The sequence below is a fragment of the Pristiophorus japonicus genome, chromosome 23, assembly GCF_044704955.1.
Source record: "Pristiophorus japonicus isolate sPriJap1 chromosome 23, sPriJap1.hap1, whole genome shotgun sequence".
Lineage (NCBI taxonomy): Eukaryota > Metazoa > Chordata > Chondrichthyes > Pristiophoridae > Pristiophorus > Pristiophorus japonicus.
The window spans coordinates 4,208,408-4,232,681 of NC_091999.1; the positions used below are offsets into that span (position 1 = coordinate 4,208,408).

General features: G+C 48.7%; 1 protein-coding gene across 1 annotated transcript in view; it reads left to right on the forward strand.

The window, feature by feature from the left end:
* The window catches only part of nfatc4 (nuclear factor of activated T cells 4), a 96,828-nt gene extending 76,324 nt beyond the window's left edge, over positions 1-20,504 (forward strand). The window contains exons 8-10 of the mRNA XM_070866731.1: positions 17,498-17,624; positions 19,269-19,843; positions 20,487-20,504. Of these exons, the coding sequence (XP_070722832.1) occupies positions 17,498-17,624; positions 19,269-19,843; positions 20,487-20,504 (720 nt within the window). The remainder of the gene's footprint in view (positions 1-17,497; positions 17,625-19,268; positions 19,844-20,486) is intronic.
* The last annotated feature ends 3,770 nt before the right edge of the window (positions 20,505-24,274 follow it).

A 24,274-nucleotide genomic window follows, 5' to 3' on the forward strand; every position in this document is an offset into this window, starting at 1 on the left:
CTGTTATTCTATAAATAAACCCCCGAACTCCTCGATTAGCTTCCAGCCTGAAACTCACTCCCGGGTATCTGTTATTCTATATATAAACCCCCGAACCCCTCGATTAGATTCCAGCCTGTAACTCACTCCCAGGTATCGGTTATTCTATATATAAACCCCCCGAACCCCTCGATTAGATTCCAGCCTGTAACTCACTCCCGGGTATCTGTTATTCTATATATAAACCCCCGAACCTCTCGATTAGATTCCAGCCTGTAACTCACTCCCGGGTATCTGTTATTCTCTATATAACCCCCCCGAACCCTTCGATTAGATTCCAGCCTGTAACTCACTCCCGGGTATCTGTTATTCTATATATAAACCCCCCGAACCCCTCGATTAGATCCCATCCTGTAACTCATTCCCGGGTATCTGTTCTTCTCTATATAAACCCCCTGAACCCCTCAATTAGATTCCAGCCTGTAACTCACTCCCGGGTATCTGTTATTCTATATATAAACCCCCCGAACCCCTCGATTAGATTCCAGCCTGTAACTCACTCCCGGTTATCTGTTATTCTATATATAAACCCCCTGAACCCCTCGATTAGATTCCAGCCTGTAACTCACTCCCGGGTATCTGTTCTTCTATATATAAACCACCCGAACCCCTCGATTTGATTCCAGTCTGTAACTTACTCCCGGGTATTTGTTATTCTATATATAAACCCCCCGAACCCCTCGATTAGATTCCAGCCTGGAACTCACTCCCGGGTATCTGTGATTCTATATATAAACCCCCTGAACCCCTCGATTAGATTCCAGCCTGTAACTCACTCCCGGGTATCTGTTATTCTATATATAAACCCCCTGAACCCCTCGATTAGATCCCATCCTGTAACTCACTCCCGGGGTATCTGTTCTTCTATATATAAACCCCCCGAACCCCTCGATTAGATTCCAGCCTGTAACTCACTCCCGGGTATCTGTGATTCCACATATAAACCCCCCGAACCCCTCGATTAGATTCCAGCCTGGAACTCACTCCTAGGTATCTGTTATTCTACATATAAACCCCCTGAACCCCTCGATTAGATTCCAGCCTGTAACTCACTTCCAGGTATCTGTTATTCCATATATAAACCCCCCGAACCCCTCGATTAGATTCCAGCCTGTAACTCACTCCCGGGTATCTGTTATTCTCTATATAAACCCGCCCCCCGAACCCCTCGATTAGATTCCAGCCTGTAACTCACTCCCGGGTATCTGTTATTCTATATATAAACCCCAGAACACCTCGATTAGATTCCAGCCTGTAACTCACTCCCGGGTATCTTTTATTCTATATATAAACCCCCCGAAACCCTCGATTAGATTCCAGCCTGTAACTCACTCCCGGGTATCTGTTATTCTATAAATAAACCCCCGAACTCCTCGATTAGCTTCCAGCCTGAAACTCACTCCCGGGTATCTGTTATTCTATATATAAACCCCCGAACCCCTCGATTAGATTCCAGTCTGTAACTCACTCCTGGGTATCTGTTATTCTATATATAAACCCCCCGAACCCTTCGATTAGATTCTAGTCTGTAACTCACTCCCGGGTATCTGTTATTCTATATATAAACCCCCCGAACCCCTCGATTAGATTCCAGCCTGTAACTCACTCCTGGGTATCTGTTATTCTATATATAAACCCCCCGAACACCTGGATTAGATTCCAGCCTGTAACGCACTCCCGGGTATCTGTTATTCTATATATAAACCCCCCGAACCCCTCGATTAGATTCCAGTCTGTAACTCACTCCTGGGTATCTGTTATTCTATATATAAACCCCCCGAACCCTTCGATTAGATTCTAGTCTGTAACTCACTCCCGGGTATCTGTTATTCTATATATAAACCCCCCGAACCCCTCGATTAGATTCCAGCCTGTAACTCACTCCTGGGTATCTGTTATTCTATATATAAACCCCCCGAACCCTTCGATTAGTTTCTAGTCTGTAACTCACTCCCGGGTATCTGTTATTCTATATATAAACCCCCCGAACCCCTCGATTAGATTCCAGCCTGTAACTCACTCCTGGGTATCTGTTATTCTATGTATAAACCCCCCGAACCCTTCGATTAGATTCTAGTCTGTAACTCACTCCTGGGTATCTGTTATTCTATATATAAACCCCCCGAACCCCTCGATTAGATTCCAGCCTGTAACTCACTCCCGGGTATCTGTTATTCTATATATAAACCCCCCGAATCCCTCGATTAGATTCCAGCCTGTAACTCACTCCCGGGTATCTGTTAATCTAGATATAAACTCCCCGAACCCCCCGATTAGATTCCAGCCTGTAACTCACTCCCGGGTATCTGTTATTTTATATGTAAACCACACCGAACCCCCAAATTAGATTCCAGCCTGTAACTCACTCCCGGGTATCTGTTATTCTATATATAAACCCCCTGAACCCCTCGATTAGATTCCAGCCTGTAACTCACTCCCGGGTATCTGTTATTCTATATATAAACCCCCTGAACCCCTCAATTAGATTCCAGCCTGTAACTCACTCCCGGGTATCTGTTATTCTATATATAAACCCCCCAAACCCCTCGATTAGATCCCATTCTGTAACTCACTCCCGGGTATCTGTTATTCTATACATAAACCCCCTGAACCCCTCAATTAGATTCCAGCCTGTAACTCACTCCTGGGTATCTGTTATTCTATATGTAAACCCCCTGAACCCCTCGATTAGATTCCAGCCTGTAACTCACTCCCGGGTATCTGTTATTCTATATATAAACCCCCCGAACCCCTCGATTCGATTCCAGCCTGGAACTCACTCCTAGGTATCTGTTATTCTACATATAAACCCCCTGAACCCCTCGATTAGATTCCAGCCTGTAACTCACTTCCAGGTATCTGTTATTCCATATATAAACCCCCCGAACCCCTCGATTAGATTCCAGCCTGTAACTCACTCCCGGGTATCTGTTATTCTCTATATAAACCCGCCCCCCGAACCCCTCGATTAGATTCCAGCCTGTAACTCACTCCCGGGTATCTGTTATTCTATATATAAACCCCAGAACCCCTCGATTAGATTCCAGCCTGTAACTCACTCCCGGGTATCTTTTATTCGATATATAAACCCCCCGAAACCCTCGATTAGATTCCAGCCTGTAACTCACTCCCGGGTATCTGTTATTCTATAAATAAACCCCCGAACTCCTCGATTAGCTTCCAGCCTGAAACTCACTCCCGGGTATCTGTTATTCTATATATAAACCCCCGAACCCCTCGATTAGATTCCAGCCTGTAACTCACTCCCAGGTATCGGTTATTCTATATATAAACCCCCCGAACCCCTCGATTAGATTCCAGCCTGTAACTCACTCCCGGGTATCTGTTATTCTATATATAAACCCCCGAACCTCTCGATTAGATTCCAGCCTGTAACTCACTCCCGGGTATCTGTTATTCTCTATATAACCCCCCCGAACCCTTCGATTAGATTCCAGCCTGTAACTCACTCCCGGGTATCTGTTATTCTATATATAAACCCCCCGAACCCCTCGATTAGATCCCATCCTGTAACTCATTCCCGGGTATCTGTTCTTCTCTATATAAACCCCCTGAACCCCTCAATTAGATTCCAGCCTGTAACTCACTCCCGGGTATCTGTTATTCTATATATAAACCCCCCGAACCCCTCGATTAGATTCCAGCCTGTAACTCACTCCCGGTTATCTGTTATTCTATATATAAACCCCCTGAACCCCTCGATTAGATTCCAGCCTGTAACTCACTCCCGGGTATCTGTTCTTCTATATATAAACCACCCGAACCCCTCGATTTGATTCCAGTCTGTAACTTACTCCCGGGTATTTGTTATTCTATATATAAACCCCCCGAACCCCTCGATTAGATTCCAGCCTGGAACTCACTCCCGGGTATCTGTGATTCTATATATAAACCCCCTGAACCCCTCGATTAGATTCCAGCCTGTAACTCACTCCCGGGTATCTGTTATTCTATATATAAACCCCCTGAACCCCTCGATTAGATCCCATCCTGTAACTCACTCCCGGGGTATCTGTTCTTCTATATATAAACCCCCCGAACCCCTCGATTAGATTCCAGCCTGTAACTCACTCCCGGGTATCTGTGATTCCACATATAAACCCCCCGAACCCCTCGATTAGATTCCAGCCTGGAACTCACTCCTAGGTATCTGTTATTCTACATATAAACCCCCTGAACCCCTCGATTAGATTCCAGCCTGTAACTCACTTCCAGGTATCTGTTATTCCATATATAAACCCCCCGAACCCCTCGATTAGATTCCAGCCTGTAACTCACTCCCGGGTATCTGTTATTCTCTATATAAACCCGCCCCCCGAACCCCTCGATTAGATTCCAGCCTGTAACTCACTCCCGGGTATCTGTTATTCTATATATAAACCCCAGAACACCTCGATTAGATTCCAGCCTGTAACTCACTCCCGGGTATCTTTTATTCTATATATAAACCCCCCGAAACCCTCGATTAGATTCCAGCCTGTAACTCACTCCCGGGTATCTGTTATTCTATAAATAAACCCCCGAACTCCTCGATTAGCTTCCAGCCTGAAACTCACTCCCGGGTATCTGTTATTCTATATATAAACCCCCGAACCCCTCGATTAGATTCCAGCCTGTAACTCACTCCCAGGTATCGGTTATTCTATATATAAACCCCCCGAACCCCTCGATTAGATTCCAGCCTGTAACTCACTCCCGCGTATCTGTTATTCTATATATAAACCCCCGAACCCCTCGATTAGATTCCAGCCTGTAACTCACTCCCGGGTATCTGTTCTTCTCTATATAAACCCCCTGAACCCCTCAATTAGATTCCAGCCTGTAACTCACTCCCGGGTATCTGTTATTCTATATATAAACCCCCCGAACCCCTCGATTAGATTCCAGCCTGTAACTCACTCCCGGGTATCTGTTATTCTATATAGAAACCCCCTGAACCCCTCGATTAGATTCCAGCCTGGAACTCACTCCCGGGTATCTGTTATTCTATATATAAACCTCCTGAACCCCTCGATTAGATTCCAGCCTGTAACTCACTCCCGGGTATCTGTTATTCTATATATAAACCCTCCCGAACCCCTCGATTAGATTCCAGCCTGTAACTCACTCCCGGGTATCTGTTATTCTATATATAAACCCCCGAACCCCTCGATTAGATTCCAGCCTGTAACTCACTCCCGGGTATCTGTTATTCTATATATAAACCCCCGAACCCCTCGATTAGATTCCAGTCTGTAACTCACTCCTGGGTATCTGTTATTCTATATATAAACCCCCCGAACCCTTCGATTAGATTCTAGTCTGTAACTCACTCCCGGGTATCTGTTATTCTATATATAAACCCCCCGAACCCCTCGATTAGATTCCAGCCTGTAACTCACTCCTGGGTATCTGTTATTCTATATATAAACCCCCCGAACACCTGGATTAGATTCCAGCCTGTAACGCACTCCCGGGTATCTGTTATTCTATATATAAACCCCCCGAACCCCTCGATTAGATTCCAGTCTGTAACTCACTCCTGGGTATCTGTTATTCTATATATAAACCCCCCGAACCCTTCGATTAGATTCTAGTCTGTAACTCACTCCCGGGTATCTGTTATTCTATATATAAACCCCCCGAACCCCTCGATTAGATTCCAGCCTGTAACTCACTCCTGGGTATCTGTTATTCTATATATAAACCCCCCGAACCCTTCGATTAGTTTCTAGTCTGTAACTCACTCCCGGGTATCTGTTATTCTATATATAAACCCCCCGAACCCCTCGATTAGATTCCAGCCTGTAACTCACTCCTGGGTATCTGTTATTCTATGTATAAACCCCCCGAACCCTTCGATTAGATTCTAGTCTGTAACTCACTCCTGGGTATCTGTTATTCTATATATAAACCCCCCGAACCCCTCGATTAGATTCCAGCCTGTAACTCACTCCCGGGTATCTGTTATTCTATATATAAACCCCCCGAATCCCTCGATTAGATTCCAGCCTGTAACTCACTCCCGGGTATCTGTTAATCTAGATATAAACTCCCCGAACCCCCCGATTAGATTCCAGCCTGTAACTCACTCCCGGGTATCTGTTATTTTATATGTAAACCACACCGAACCCCCAAATTAGATTCCAGCCTGTAACTCACTCCCGGGTATCTGTTATTCTATATATAAACCCCCTGAACCCCTCGATTAGATTCCAGCCTGTAACTCACTCCCGGGTATCTGTTATTCTATATATAAACCCCCTGAACCCCTCAATTAGATTCCAGCCTGTAACTCACTCCCGGGTATCTGTTATTCTATATATAAACCCCCCAAACCCCTCGATTAGATCCCATTCTGTAACTCACTCCCGGGTATCTGTTATTCTATACATAAACCCCCTGAACCCCTCAATTAGATTCCAGCCTGTAACTCACTCCTGGGTATCTGTTATTCTATATGTAAACCCCCTGAACCCCTCGATTAGATTCCAGCCTGTAACTCACTCCCGGGTATCTGTTATTCTATATATAAACCCCCCGAACCCCTCGATTCGATTCCAGCCTGGAACTCACTCCTAGGTATCTGTTATTCTACATATAAACCCCCTGAACCCCTCGATTAGATTCCAGCCTGTAACTCACTTCCAGGTATCTGTTATTCCATATATAAACCCCCCGAACCCCTCGATTAGATTCCAGCCTGTAACTCACTCCCGGGTATCTGTTATTCTCTATATAAACCCGCCCCCCGAACCCCTCGATTAGATTCCAGCCTGTAACTCACTCCCGGGTATCTGTTATTCTATATATAAACCCCAGAACCCCTCGATTAGATTCCAGCCTGTAACTCACTCCCGGGTATCTTTTATTCGATATATAAACCCCCCGAAACCCTCGATTAGATTCCAGCCTGTAACTCACTCCCGGGTATCTGTTATTCTATAAATAAACCCCCGAACTCCTCGATTAGCTTCCAGCCTGAAACTCACTCCCGGGTATCTGTTATTCTATATATAAACCCCCGAACCCCTCGATTAGATTCCAGCCTGTAACTCACTCCCAGGTATCGGTTATTCTATATATAAACCCCCCGAACCCCTCGATTAGATTCCAGCCTGTAACTCACTCCCGGGTATCTGTTATTCTATATATAAACCCCCGAACCTCTCGATTAGATTCCAGCCTGTAACTCACTCCCGGGTATCTGTTATTCTCTATATAACCCCCCCGAACCCTTCGATTAGATTCCAGCCTGTAACTCACTCCCGGGTATCTGTTATTCTATATATAAACCCCCCGAACCCCTCGATTAGATCCCATCCTGTAACTCATTCCCGGGTATCTGTTCTTCTCTATATAAACCCCCTGAACCCCTCAATTAGATTCCAGCCTGTAACTCACTCCCGGGTATCTGTTATTCTATATATAAACCCCCCGAACCCCTCGATTAGATTCCAGCCTGTAACTCACTCCCGGTTATCTGTTATTCTATATATAAACCCCCTGAACCCCTCGATTAGATTCCAGCCTGTAACTCACTCCCGGGTATCTGTTCTTCTATATATAAACCACCCGAACCCCTCGATTTGATTCCAGTCTGTAACTTACTCCCGGGTATTTGTTATTCTATATATAAACCCCCCGAACCCCTCGATTAGATTCCAGCCTGGAACTCACTCCCGGGTATCTGTGATTCTATATATAAACCCCCTGAACCCCTCGATTAGATTCCAGCCTGTAACTCACTCCCGGGTATCTGTTATTCTATATATAAACCCCCTGAACCCCTCGATTAGATCCCATCCTGTAACTCACTCCCGGGGTATCTGTTCTTCTATATATAAACCCCCCGAACCCCTCGATTAGATTCCAGCCTGTAACTCACTCCCGGGTATCTGTGATTCCACATATAAACCCCCCGAACCCCTCGATTAGATTCCAGCCTGTAACTCACTCCCGGGAATCTGTTATTCTATATATAAACCCCCCGAACCCCTCGATTAAATTCCAGCCTGTAACTCACTCCCGGGTATCTGTTATTCTCTATATAAACCCCCCGAACCCCTCGATTAGATTCCAGTCTGTAACTCACTCCCGGGTATCTGTTATTCTTTTTATAAACCCCCGAACACCTGGATTAGATTCCAGCCTGTAACTCACTCCCGGGTATCTGTTATTCTATATATAAACCCCCCGAACCCATCGATTAGATTCCAGCCTGTAACTCACTCCCGGGTATCTATGATGCTACATATAAACCCCCGAACCCCTCGATTAGATTCCAGCCTGTAACTCACTCCCGTGAATCTGTTATTCTATATATAAACCCCCCGAACCCATCGATTAGATTCCAGCCTGTAACTCACTCCGGGGTATCTGTTATTCTATATATAAACCCCTGAACCCCTCGATTAGATTCCAGCCTGTAACTCACTCCCAGATATCTGTTATTCTATATATAAACCCCTGAACCCCTTGATTAGATTCCAGTCTGTAACTCACTCCCGGGTATCTGTTATTCTATATATAAACCCCCCGAACACCTGGATTAGATTCCAGCCTGTAACTCACTCCCGGGTATCTGTTATTCTATATATAAACCACCCGAACCCCTCGATTAGATTCCAGCCTGTAACTCACTCCCGGGTATCTGTTATTCTATATATAAACCACCCGAACCCCTCGATTAGATTCCAGTCTGTAACTCACTCCCGGGTATCTGTTATTCTATATATAAACCCCCCTAACCCCTGGTTTAGATTCCAGCCTGTAACTCACTCCCAGGTATCTGTTATTCTATATATAAACCCCCGAACCCCTGGATTAGATTCCAGACTGTTACTCACTCCCGGGTATCTGTTATTCTATATAAAAACCCCCCTAACCCCTGGTTTAGATTCCAGCCTGTAACTCACTCCCGGGTATCTGTTATTCTATATATAAACTCCCGAACCCCTGGATTAGATTCCAGACTGTAACTCACTCCCGGGTATCTGTTATTCTATATATAAACCCCCGAACCCCTCGATTAGATTCCAGCCTGTAACTCACTCCCGGGTATCTGTTATTCTGTGTTTTAACCCCCGAACCCCTCGATTAGATTCCAGCCTGTAACTCACTCCCGGGTATCTGTTATTCTGTGTTTTAACCCCCGAACCCCTCGATTAGATTCCAGCCTGTAACTCACTCCCGGGCATCTGTTATTCTATATATAAACCCCCGAACCCCTCGATTAGATTCCAGCCTGTAACTCACTCCCGGGTATCTGTTATTCTCTATATAACCCCCCCGAACCCTTCGATTAGATTCCAGCCTGTAACTCACTCCCGGGTATCTGTTATTCTATATATAAACCCCCCGAACCCCTCGATTAGATCCCATCCTGTAACTCATTCCCGGGTATCTGTTCTTCTCTATATAAACCCCCTGAACCCCTCAATTAGATTCCAGCCTGTAACTCACTCCCGGGTATCTGTTATTCTATATATAAACCCCCCGAACCCCTCGATTAGATTCCAGCCTGTAACTCACTCCCGGGTATCTGTTATTCTATATATAAACCCCCTGAACCCCTCGATTAGATTCCAGCCTGTAACTCACTCCCGGGTATCTGTTATTCTATATATAACCCACCCGAACCCCTCGATTTGATTCCAGTCTGTAACTTACTCCCGGGTATTTGTTATTCTATATATAAACCCCCCGAACCCCTCGATTAGATTCCAGCCTGGAACTCACTCCCGGGTATCTGTGATTCTATATATAAACCCCCTGAAACCCTCGATTAGATTCCAGCCTGTAACTCACTCCCGGGTATCAGTTATTCTATATATAAACCCCCTGAACCCCTCGATTAGATCCCATCCTGTAACTCACTCCCGTGGTATCTGTTATTCTATATATAAACCCCCCGAACCCCTCGATTAGATTCCAGCCTGTAACTCACTCCCGGGTATCTGTGATTCCACATATAAACCCCCCGAACCCCTCGATTAGATTCCAGCCTGTAACTCACTCCCGGGAATCTGTTATTCTATATATAAACCCCCCGAACCCCTCGATTAGATTCCAGCCTGTAACTCACTCCCGGGTATCTGTTATTCTCTATATAAACCCCCCGAACCCCTCGATTAGATTCCAGTCTGTAACTCACTCCCGGGTATCTCTTATTCTATATATAAACCCCCCGAACCCCTCGATTAGATTCCAGCCTGTAACTCACTCCCGGTTATCTGTTATTCTATATATAAACCCCCTGAACCCCTCGATTAGATTCCAGCCTGTAACTCACTCCCGGGTATCTGTTCTTCTATATATAAACCACCCGAACCCCTCGATTTGATTCCAGTCTGTAACTTACTCCCGGGTATTTGTTATTCTATATATAAACCCCCCGAACCCCTCGATTAGATTCCAGCCTGTAACTCACTCCCGGGTATCTGTTATTCTATATATAAACCCCCCGAATCCCTCGATTAGATTCCAGCCTGTAACTCACTCCCGGGTATCTGTTAATCTAGATATAAACTCCCCGAACCCCCCGATTAGATTCCAGCCTGTAACTCACTCCCGGGTATCTGTTATTTTATATGTAAACCACACCGAACCCCCAAATTAGATTCCAGCCTGTAACTCACTCCCGGGTATCTGTTATTCTATATATAAACCCCCTGAACCCCTCGATTAGATTCCAGCCTGTAACTCACTCCCGGGTATCTGTTATTCTATATATAAACCCCCTGAACCCCTCAATTAGATTCCAGCCTGTAACTCACTCCCGGGTATCTGTTATTCTATATATAAACCCCCCAAACCCCTCGATTAGATCCCATTCTGTAACTCACTCCCGGGTATCTGTTATTCTATACATAAACCCCCTGAACCCCTCAATTAGATTCCAGCCTGTAACTCACTCCTGGGTATCTGTTATTCTATATGTAAACCCCCTGAACCCCTCGATTAGATTCCAGCCTGTAACTCACTCCCGGGTATCTGTTATTCTATATATAAACCCCCCGAACCCCTCGATTCGATTCCAGCCTGGAACTCACTCCTAGGTATCTGTTATTCTACATATAAACCCCCTGAACCCCTCGATTAGATTCCAGCCTGTAACTCACTTCCAGGTATCTGTTATTCCATATATAAACCCCCCGAACCCCTCGATTAGATTCCAGCCTGTAACTCACTCCCGGGTATCTGTTATTCTCTATATAAACCCGCCCCCCGAACCCCTCGATTAGATTCCAGCCTGTAACTCACTCCCGGGTATCTGTTATTCTATATATAAACCCCAGAACCCCTCGATTAGATTCCAGCCTGTAACTCACTCCCGGGTATCTTTTATTCGATATATAAACCCCCCGAAACCCTCGATTAGATTCCAGCCTGTAACTCACTCCCGGGTATCTGTTATTCTATAAATAAACCCCCGAACTCCTCGATTAGCTTCCAGCCTGAAACTCACTCCCGGGTATCTGTTATTCTATATATAAACCCCCGAACCCCTCGATTAGATTCCAGCCTGTAACTCACTCCCAGGTATCGGTTATTCTATATATAAACCCCCCGAACCCCTCGATTAGATTCCAGCCTGTAACTCACTCCCGGGTATCTGTTATTCTATATATAAACCCCCGAACCTCTCGATTAGATTCCAGCCTGTAACTCACTCCCGGGTATCTGTTATTCTCTATATAACCCCCCCGAACCCTTCGATTAGATTCCAGCCTGTAACTCACTCCCGGGTATCTGTTATTCTATATATAAACCCCCCGAACCCCTCGATTAGATCCCATCCTGTAACTCATTCCCGGGTATCTGTTCTTCTCTATATAAACCCCCTGAACCCGTCAATTAGATTCCAGCCTGTAACTCACTCCCGGGTATCTGTTATTCTATATATAAACCCCCCGAACCCCTCGATTAGATTCCAGCCTGTAACTCACTCCCGGTTATCTGTTATTCTATATATAAACCCCCTGAACCCCTCGATTAGATTCCAGCCTGTAACTCACTCCCGGGTATCTGTTCTTCTATATATAAACCACCCGAACCCCTCGATTTGATTCCAGTCTGTAACTTACTCCCGGGTATTTGTTATTCTATATATAAACCCCCCGAACCCCTCGATTAGATTCCAGCCTGGAACTCACTCCCGGGTATCTGTGATTCTATATATAAACCCCCTGAACCCCTCGATTAGATTCCAGCCTGTAACTCACTCCCGGGTATCTGTTATTCTATATATAAACCCCCTGAACCCCTCGATTAGATCCCATCCTGTAACTCACTCCCGGGGTATCTGTTCTTCTATATATAAACCCCCCGAACCCCTCGATTAGATTCCAGCCTGTAACTCACTCCCGGGTATCTGTGATTCCACATATAAACCCCCCGAACCCCTCGATTAGATTCCAGCCTGTAACTCACTCCCGGGAATCTGTTATTCTATATATAAACCCCCCGAACCCCTCGATTAAATTCCAGCCTGTAACTCACTCCCGGGTATCTGTTATTCTCTATATAAACCCCCCGAACCCCTCGATTAGATTCCAGTCTGTAACTCACTCCCGGGTATCTGTTATTCTTTTTATAAACCCCCGAACACCTGGATTAGATTCCAGCCTGTAACTCACTCCCGGGTATCTGTTATTCTATATATAAACCCCCCGAACCCATCGATTAGATTCCAGCCTGTAACTCACTCCCGGGTATCTATGATGCTACATATAAACCCCCGAACCCCTCGATTAGATTCCAGCCTGTAACTCACTCCCGTGAATCTGTTATTCTATATATAAACCCCCCGAACCCATCGATTAGATTCCAGCCTGTAACTCACTCCGGGGTATCTGTTATTCTATATATAAACCCCTGAACCCCTCGATTAGATTCCAGCCTGTAACTCACTCCCAGATATCTGTTATTCTATATATAAACCCCTGAACCCCTTGATTAGATTCCAGTCTGTAACTCACTCCCGGGTATCTGTTATTCTATATATAAACCCCCCGAACACCTGGATTAGATTCCAGCCTGTAACTCACTCCCGGGTATCTGTTATTCTATATATAAACCACCCGAACCCCTCGATTAGATTCCAGCCTGTAACTCACTCCCGGGTATCTGTTATTCTATATATAAACCACCCGAACCCCTCGATTAGATTCCAGTCTGTAACTCACTCCCGGGTATCTGTTATTCTATATATAAACCCCCCTAACCCCTGGTTTAGATTCCAGCCTGTAACTCACTCCCAGGTATCTGTTATTCTATATATAAACCCCCGAACCCCTGGATTAGATTCCAGACTGTTACTCACTCCCGGGTATCTGTTATTCTATATAAAAACCCCCCTAACCCCTGGTTTAGATTCCAGCCTGTAACTCACTCCCGGGTATCTGTTATTCTATATATAAACTCCCGAACCCCTGGATTAGATTCCAGACTGTAACTCACTCCCGGGTATCTGTTATTCTATATATAAACCCCCGAACCCCTCGATTAGATTCCAGCCTGTAACTCACTCCCGGGTATCTGTTATTCTGTGTTTTAACCCCCGAACCCCTCGATTAGATTCCAGCCTGTAACTCACTCCCGGGTATCTGTTATTCTGTGTTTTAACCCCCGAACCCCTCGATTAGATTCCAGCCTGTAACTCACTCCCGGGCATCTGTTATTCTATATATAAACCCCCGAACCCCTCGATTAGATTCCAGCCTGTAACTCACTCCCGGGTATCTGTTATTCTCTATATAACCCCCCCGAACCCTTCGATTAGATTCCAGCCTGTAACTCACTCCCGGGTATCTGTTATTCTATATATAAACCCCCCGAACCCCTCGATTAGATCCCATCCTGTAACTCATTCCCGGGTATCTGTTCTTCTCTATATAAACCCCCTGAACCCCTCAATTAGATTCCAGCCTGTAACTCACTCCCGGGTATCTGTTATTCTATATATAAACCCCCCGAACCCCTCGATTAGATTCCAGCCTGTAACTCACTCCCGGGTATCTGTTATTCTATATATAAACCCCCTGAACCCCTCGATTAGATTCCAGCCTGTAACTCACTCCCGGGTATCTGTTATTCTATATATAACCCACCCGAACCCCTCGATTTGATTCCAGTCTGTAACTTACTCCCGGGTATTTGTTATTCTATATATAAACCCCCCGAACCCCTCGATTAGATTCCAGCCTGGAACTCACTCCCGGGTATCTGTGATTCTATATATAAACCCCCTGAAACCCTCGATTAGATTCCAGCCTGTAACTCACTCCCGGGTATCAGTTATTCTATATATAAACCCCCTGAACCCCTCGATTAGATCCCATCCTGTAACTCACTCCCGTGGTATCTGTTATTCTATATATAAACCCCCCGAACCCCTCGATTAGATTCCAGCCTGTAACTCACTCCCGGGTATCTGTGATTCCACATATAAACCCCCCGAACCCCTCGATTAGATTCCAGCCTGTAACTCACTCCCGGGAATCTGTTATTCTATATATAAACCCCCCGAACCCCTCGATTAGATTCCAGCCTGTAACTCACTCCCGGGTATCTGTTATTCTCTATATAAACCCCCCGAACCCCTCGATTAGATTCCAGTCTGTAACTCACTCCCGGGTATCTCTTATTCTATATATAAACCCCCCCAACACCTGGATTAGATTCCAGCCTGTAACTCACTCCCGGGTATCTGTTATTCTATATATAAACCACCCGAACCCCTCGATTAGATTCCAGCCTGTAACTCACTCCCGGGTATCTGTTATTCTATATATAAACCACCCGAACCCCTCGATTAGATTCCAGTCTGTAACTCACTCCCGGGTATCTGTTATTCTATATATAAACCCCCTAACCCCTGGTTTAGATTCCAGCCTGTTACTCACTCCCGGGTATCTGTTATTCTATATATAAACCCCCTGAACCCCTCGATTAGATTCCAGCCTGTAACTCACTCCCGTGAATCTGTTATTCTATATATAAACCCCCCGAACCCATCGATTAGATTCCAGCCTGTAACTCACTCCGGGGTATCTGTTATTCTATATATAAACCCCTGAACCCCTCGATTAGATTCCAGCCTGTAACTCACTCCCAGAAATCTGTTATTCTATATATAAACCCCTGAACCCCTTGATTAGATTCCAGTCTGTAACTCACTCCCGGGTATCTGTTATTCTATATATAAACCCCCCGAACACCTGGATTAGATTCCAGCCTGTAACTCACTCCCGGGTATCTGTTATTCTATATATAAACCACCCGAACCCCTCGATTAGATTCCAGCCTGTAACTCACTCCCGGGTATCTGTTATTCTATATATAAACCACCCGAACCCCTCGATTAGATTCCAGTCTGTAACTCACTCCCGGGTATCTGTTATTCTATATATAAACCCCCCTAACCCCTGGTTTAGATTCCAGCCTGTAACTCACTCCCGGGTATCTGTTATTCTATATATAAACCCCCGAACCCCTGGATTAGATTCCAGACTGTTACTCACTCCCGGGTATCTGTTATTCTATATATAAACCCCCCTAACCCCTGGTTTAGATTCCAGCCTGTAACTCACTCCCGGGTATCTGTTATTCTATATATAAACCCCCGAACCCCTCGATTAGATTCCAGACTGTAACTCACTCCCGGGTATCTGTTATTCTATATATAAACTCCCGAACCCCTCGATTAGATTCCAGCCTGTAACTCACTCCCGGGTATCTGTTATTCTGTGTTTTAACCCCCGAACCCCTCGATTAGATTCCAGCCTGTAACTCACTCCCGGGTATCTGTTATTCTGTGTTTTAACCCCCGAACCCCTCGATTAGATTCCAGCCTGTAACTCACTCCCGGGCATCTGTTATTCTATATATAAACCCCCGAACCCCTCGATTAGATTCCAGCCTGTAACTCACTCCCGGGTATCTGTTATTCTCTATATAACCCCCCCGAACCCTTCGATTAGATTCCAGCCTGTAACTCACTCCCGGGTATCTGTTATTCTATATATAAACCCCCCGAACCCCTCGATTAGATCCCATCCTGTAACTCATTCCCGGGTATCTGTTCTTCTCTATATAAACCCCCTGAACCCCTCAATTAGATTCCAGCCTGTAACTCACTCCCGGGTATCTGTTATTCTATATATAAACCCCCCGAACCCCTCGATTAGATTCCAGCCTGTAACTCACTCCCGGGTATCTGTTATTCTATATATAAACCCCCTGAACCCCTCGATTAGATTCCAGCCTGTAACTCACTCCCGGGTATCTGTTATTCTATATATAAACCACCCGAACCCCTCGATTAGATTCCAGCCTGTAACTCACTCCCGGGTATCTGTTATTCTATATATAAACCACCCGAACCCCTCGATTAGATTCCAGTCTGTAACTCACTCCCGGGTATCTGTTATTCTATATATAAACCCCCTAACCCCTGGTTTAGATTCCAGCCTGTTACTCACTCCCGGGTATCTGTTATTCTATATATAAACCCCCTGAACCCCTCGATTAGATTCCAGCCTGTAACTCACTCCCGTGAATCTGTTATTCTATATATAAACCCCCCGAACCCATCGATTAGATTCCAGCCTGTAACTCACTCCGGGGTATCTGTTATTCTATATATAAACCCCCCTAACCCCTGGTTTAGATTCCAGCCTGTAACTCACTCCCGGGTATCTGTTATTCTATATATAAACCCCCCGAAACCCTCGATTAGATTCCAGCCTGTAACTCACTCCCGGGTATCTGTTATTCTATATATAAACCCCCGAACCCCTCGATTAGATTCCAGCCTGTAACTCACTCCCGGGTATCTGTTATTCTATATATAAACCCCCCGAACCCCTCGATTAGATTCCAGCCTGTAACTCACTCCCGGGTATCTGTTATTCTCTATATAAACCCCCCCGAACCCCTGGATTAGATTCCAGCCTGTAACTCACTCCCGGGTATCTGTTATTCTATATATAAACCTCCCCTCGAACCCCTGGATTAGATTCCAGCCTGTAACTCACTCCCGGGTATCTGTTATTCTATATATAAACCCCCCCGAACCCCTCGATTAGATTCCAGCCTGTAACTCACTCCCGGGTATCTGTTATTCTATATATAAACCCCCCTGAACCCCTGGATTAGATTCCAGCCTGTAACTCACTCTCGGGTATCTGTTATTCTATATATAAACCCCCCCCGAACCCCTGGATTAGATTCCAGCCTGTAACTCACTCCCGGGTATCTGTTATTCTGTGTTTTAACCCCCGAACCCCTGGATTAGATTCCAGCCTGTAACTCACTCCCGGGTATCTGTTATTCTGTGTTTTAACCCCCGAACCCCTGGATTAGATTCCAGCCTGTGTCCCTGTGTGATGTGTGATCGCCCCCTGGTGTTGAGCTCTGTGCTGCCGATCGCTCACCCTCTCCTCTGTTGCAGGCTCTGATTGTGGCCGAGGTGCCTCCCTATCACAGCCAGTGCCTCACCAGGCCAGCCCAGGTCTGCTTGCTGGTCTGCAACGGCAAGAGGAAGAGGAGCCCGTGCCAGTGCTTCCAGTACCTGCCCGGTGAGTGCCTGTGTGGTCTGGGTGGGTGCTCCGTGACATGCCACTGTGCCTCACCTTTGCTGCCTTTGCCCACCTGTGGGTTAAGGGCTTGACCGTGAGGTGGGCCAATCTTCGGTATCTCACCCGGCGAGGGTTGCTAGGGGGATGGGGCAGGGGTCAGGGCAAGCGCACAGACAACCCGAGAGAAATACATTGTCGGGTGCATTTGTCCAGCCTTCAGGCCGTCCCACATCGCTTGACGGCCAGCTAAGTGCTTTTGCTGAAACAGAGAGCCACCTCTTCCTGTGAACGCAACAGCTGAACGGCGCACAGCAAGATCCCACTTGTGACACAGCACCGACCGGGTCGCTGTTTTTGTTTTGGATGTAGCATCGAGGGATAAATTACCAGACCCCAGGACATCGGGGAAGGCAGGCCATTCGCTCTTCTTTGAGATAGTGGCTCTGTCAGCCGTGGCTCAGTGAGCAGCACCCTCGGCTCTGAGTCAGGAGGTTGTGGGTTCAAGTCCCACTCCAGGGAATCGAGCACAGAAATCCAGAGCTGACACTCCCAGTGCAGTGCTGAGGGAGCGCCGCACTGTCGGAGGGGCAGTACTGAGGGAGCGCTGCACTGTCGGAGGGGCAGTACTGTCCCTCTGACAGTGCGGCGCTCCCTCAGTACTGGCCCTCCGACAGTGCGGCACTCCCTCAGTACTGTCCCTCCGACAGTGCGGCGCTCCCTCAGTACTGCCCCTCCGACAGTGCGGTGCTCCCTCAGTACTGCCCCTCCGACAGTGCGGCGCTCCCTCAGTACTGTCCCTCCGACAGTGCGGCGCTCCCTCAGTACTGCCCCTCCGACAGTGCGGTGCTCCCTCAGTACTGCCCCTCCGACAGTGCGGCGCTCCCTCAGTACTGTCCCTCCGACAGTGCGGCGCTCCCTCAGTACTGCCCCTCCGACAGTGCGGCGCTCCCTCAGTACTGCCCCTCCGACAGCGCGGAGCTCCCTCAGTACTGCCCCTCCGACAGTGCGGCGTTCCCTCAGTACTGCCCCTCCGACAGCGCGCCGCTCCCTCAGTACTGCCCCTCCAACAGCGCGGCGCTCCCTCAGTACTGCCCCTCCGACAGCGCGCCGCTCCCTCAGTACTGCCCCTCCGACAGCGCGGCGCTCCCTCAGTACTGCCCCTCCGACAGTGCGGCGCTCCCTCAGTACTGCCCCTCCGACAGAGCGGCTCTCCCTCAGTACTGCCCCTCCGACAGCGCGGCGCTCCCTCAGTACTGCCCCTCCGACAGCGCGGCGCTCCCTCAGTACTGCCCCTCCGACAGCGCGGCTCTCCCTCAGTACTGCCCCTCCGACAGAGCGGCTCTCCCTCAGTACTGCCCCTCCGACAGCGCGGCTCTCCCTCAGTACTGCCCCTCCGACAGCGCGGCGCTCCCTCAGTACTGCCCCTCCGACAGCGCGGCGCTCCCTCAGTACGGGCGCCGGGAGTAAGGGCCGTGGACTGAGGGGGCTCGAGTCTCTGGAGGGGGTTCCCGAACCCCACGACCTTCTGACTCCGAGGCGAGAGAGTGAGGGTGACTGGGCCACGTAAAGCTGGCTGACAACGGTGCGGGGGAATAACTCCCAGTGTCTAATCGCTTGTTCCTCTTTTGCTTTTCTTGGCTCCAGTTCTCGTAAAGGAGGAACCGTACGAGGAGTTTGAGGTGGGCCCCTCCTCTCCGCTCCGTTCCCCGGGCGAGTACCCGCCCAGCCTGCCCGCTGCCAGCCTCTCCGACCTGGGGGCCATGACCCCAGCCTCGCCGGCGGTGCCCCTGCCCAGTCCGGTGTGCCCGTCGCCCGAGCCCTTCGGCGAGCCCCGCCTCCTTCCCTCACCCGTCTCCGCACTGCCTGCCTTCTTGCTCGAAGCGGAGTGGGGCAAGGCCTGCGAGCTGGTCCCGCCTGGGTTCGGGTGCACGTTGGCCCAATCCAACCACGGACGTCCCTTGACCCAATCGGACCATGCCCATCCCTTGACCCAATCCAATCATGGCCATCCCTTGACCCAATCCGACCATGGCCATCCCTTGACCCAATCGGACCATGCCCATCCCTTGACCCAATCCAATCATGGCCATCCCTTGACCCTATCCGACCATGGCCATCCCTTGACCCAATCGGACCATGCCCATCCCTTGACCCAATCCAATCATGGCCATCCCTTGACCCAATCCAATCATGGCCACCCCTTGACCCAATCGGACCATGTCCATCCCTTGACCCAATCCAATCATGGCCATCCCTTGATCCAATCCGACCATGGCCATCCCTTGACCCAACCCAATCATGGCCATCCCTTGACCCAATCGGACCACGTCCATCCCTTGACCCAATCGGACCATGCCCATCCCTTGACCCAATCCAATCATGGCCATCCCTTGACCCAATCCGACCATGGCCATCCCTTGACCCAATCCAATCATGGCCATCCCTTGACCCAATCTAATCATGGCCATTCCTTGACCCAATCAGACCATGCCCATCCCTTGACCCAATCGGACTATGCCCATCCCTTGACCCAATCCAATCATGGCCATCCCTTGACCCAATCCGACCCTGGCCATCCCTTGACCCAAACCAATCATGGCCATCCCTTGACCCAACCTAATCATGGCCATTCCTTGACCCAATCAGACCATGCCCTTCCCTTGACCCAACCCAATCATGGCCATCCCTTGACCCAATCGGACCATGCCTATCCCTTGACCCAACCCAATCATGGCCATCCCTTGACCCAATCCAATCATGGCCATCCCTTGACCCAATCCAATCATGGCCATCCCATGACCCAATCGGACCATGCCTATCCCTTGACCCAATCGGACCATGCCTATCCCTTGACTCAATCAGACCATGCCCATCCCTTGATCCAATCCAATCATGGCCATCCCTTGACCCAATCCGACCACGGACATCATTTGACCCAACCCAATCATGGCAAACCCTTGACCCAATCGGACCATGCCGATCCCTTGACCCAACCGAATCATGGCCATCCCTTGACCCAATCCAATCATGGCCATCCCTTGACCCAATCAGACCATGCCCATCCCTTGATCCAATCCAATCATGGCCATCCTTTGACCCAATCCAATCATGGCCATCCCTTGACTCAATCCGACCACGGACATCCCTTGACCCAACCCAATCATGGCCATCCCTTGACCCAATCAGACCATGCCCATCCCTTGACCCAATCAGACCATGCCCATCCCTTGATCCAATTCAATCATGGCCATCCCTTGACCCAATCCAATCATGGCCATCCCTTGACCCAACCCAATCATGGCCATCCCTTGACCCAATCGGACCATGCCCTTCCCTTGACCCAATCCAATCATGGCCATCCCTTGACCCAATCGGACCATGCCCATCCCTTGACCCAATCCAATCATGCCCATCCATTGACCCAATCGGACCATGCCCTTCCCTTGACCCAATCCAATCATGGCCATCCCTTGACCCAATCGGACCATGCCCATCCCTTGACCCAATCCAATCATAGCCATCCCTTGACCCATCTCCCATTGGCCCATTCGTACTCCTACCCGCCCCCAAATTGGACAACGCCGCGCCCCCTGCCCGGCCCCTCAGCCAATCAGACGGGAGCGGACCGCCACCTGCCCCTGGCCCCCGCCAGCCCGTTCTACCCGGCCCCCCCCAACCCGGCCGGCCACCCTCCTGCGCCAGAGCAGCCGCCGGGCAAAGGCCGGGGCCCGCCTCCCCCGCCGCCGGCCCAGCGCCGCGACGTGGCCGCCCTCGGCCTGGCCAGCCCGCCGGCCTACCGCCCGGGCGCCTTCCGGGACGGCGGGCGGAGCGCGGGCGCCCCCGAGGGCAGTCCCAGGCCCGCGCCGCCCCTCCCCCCGCAGGCAGCGGACCCCGGCCCGTTCCAGGAGTCGCTACGCCCGCCGGTCGGGCGCGGCCGGCCCGACGGCGAGGGGCGACCGGCAGCCCGCACGGAGACACCGGCGGCGGACGCGGAGCGGGGAGTCCGGGAGTGCGACGTGACGTTCAACGCCATCCCGATCCAGGGCATCACCCTGGACGATGGTAGGTCCGAGAGCCGATGGGAACCCGCTATTCGAGGAAGGAGGGAAGGGAGAAAACGGGGAACGGCCGGCCAGTTTGCCGGACATCAGTCATCGGCAAAATGCTGGGATCTATTGTTACGGAAGTGGTATCGGGGCACTTAGATAATCATAACATGATTAGACGGAGTCACCATGGTCACCAGTGGCTGTGGTGTGTTTGGGACTTTCAGAAGGCTTTCGACAAGGTCCCACACAAGAGATTAATGTGCAAAGTTAGAGCACATGGGATTGGGGGTAGTGTGCTGACGTGGATTGAGAACTGGTTGTCAGACAGGAAGCAAAGAGTAGGAGTAAATGGGTACTTTTCAGAATGGCAGGCAGTGACTAGTGGGGTACCGCAGGGTTCTGTGCTGGGGCCTCAGCTGTTTACACTGTACATTAATGATTTAGACGAGGGGATTAAATGTAGTATCTCCAAATTTGCGGATGACACTAAGTTGGGTGGCGGTGTGAGCTGCGAGGAGGTTGCTATGAGGCTGCACGGTGACTTGGATAGGTTAGGTGTGTGGGCAAATGCATGGCAGATGAAGTATAATGTGGATAAATGTGAGGTTATCCACTTCGGTGGTAAAAACAGAGGGACAGACTATTAACTGAATGGTGACAGATTAGGAAAAGGGGAGGTGCAACGAGACCTGGGTGTCATGGTACATCAGTCATTGAAGGTTGGCATGCAGGTTCAGCAGGCGGTTAAGAAAGCAAATGGCATGTTGGCCTTCATAGCGAGGGGATTTGAGTACAGGGGCAGGGAGGTGTTGCTACAGTTGTACAGGGCCTTGGTGAGGCCACACCTGGAGTATTGTGTACAGTTTTGGCCTCCTAACCTGAGGAAGGACATTCTCGCTATTGAGGGAGTGCAGCGAAGGTTCATCAGACTGATTCCCGGGATGGCGGGACTGACCTATCAAGAAAGACTGGATCAACTGGGCTTGTATTTACTGGAGTTCAGAAGAATGAGAGGGGATCTCATCGAAACGTTTAAAATTCTGACGGGATTGGACAGGTTAGATGCTGGGGAAGTCCAGAACCAGGGGGTCACAGTCTAAGGATAAGGGGGTAAGCCATTTAGGACCGAGATGAGGAGAAACTTCTTCACCCAGAGAGTGGTGAACCTGTGGAATTCTCTACCACAGAAAGTTGTTGAGGCCAATTCACTAAATATATTCAAGAAGGAGTTAGATGTAGTCCTTACTATTCGGGGGATCAAGGGGTATGGCGAGAAAGCAGGAATGGGGTACTGAAGTTGCATGTTCAGCCATGAACTCATTGAATGGCGGTGCAGGCTCGAAGGGCCGAATGGCCTACTCCTGCACCTGTTTTCTATGTTTCTATGAAAGGGAAATGGTGTTTGACAAATGTATTAGAGGTTTTTGAGGATGTAATGAGCAGGGTAGATTTGGGGGAACCAGTGGATGTGGTATATTTGGATTTCCAAGGGACATTCAATAAGGTGCCACGTAAAAAGTTATAATACAAGATAAGGGATCATGAGATTGGAGGTAGTGTATTACCATGGATAGAGGATTGGTTAACGGACAGAAAACAGAGAGTAAGGATAAACGGGTCATTTTCAGGTGGGCAGGCGGTAACTAGTGGGGTGTCACAAGGATCAGTGCTGGGGCCTCAGCTATTTGCAATCTATATTAATGAGCTAGATGAAGGGACTGAGTGTAATGTATCCCAGTTTGCTGACGATACAAAGCGAGGTGGGACAGTAAACTGTGAGGAGAACACAGAGCGCCTGCAAAGGGATCTCGATAGAGTAAGCGAGTGGGCAGTGAGGTGGCAGATGGAGTTTAGAAGAATGAGAGGTGATCTGATTGAAAGATACAAGATTCTGAAGGGGCTTGACAGGGTAGATGCAGAGAGGGTGTTTCCCCCCCCCCGGGGCTGGGGAGTCGAGAACCAGGGGGGTCACACAGTCTCAGGATAAGGGGCCGGCCATTTAGGACTGAGATGAGGAGAAACTTCTTCACTCAGAGAGTGGCGAATCTTTGGAATTCTCTGCCCCAGAGGGCCGTGGATGGTGAGTACCTGAATATATTCAAGACGGAGATCGAGAGATTTTTGAAGAATGAGAGGTGATCTTATCGAAACATAAGATCATGAGGGGGCTCGACAAGGTGGATGCAGAGAGGATGTTTCCACTGATGGGGGAGACTAGAACTAGGGGGCATGATCTTAGAATAAGGGGCCGCCCATTTAAAACTGAGATGAGGAGGAGTTTCTTCTCTCAGAGGGTTGTAAATCTGTGGAATTCGCTGCCTCGGAGAGCTGTGGAGGCTGGGTCATTGAGTATATTTAAGACAGAAATCGACAGTTTCTGAAACGATAAGGGAACAAGGGGTTATGGGGAGCGGGCGGGGAAGTGGAGCTGAGTCCATGATCGGATCAGCCATGATCGTATTGAATGGCGGAGCAGGCTCGAGGGGCCGAATGGCCTACTCCTGCTCCTATTTCTTATGTTCTTATGTTCGTCTTATGTTAGTTCTTATTTTACCGAGTACTACTTCATTAGTGATAATGATTGTATTAAGTTCCTCCCGA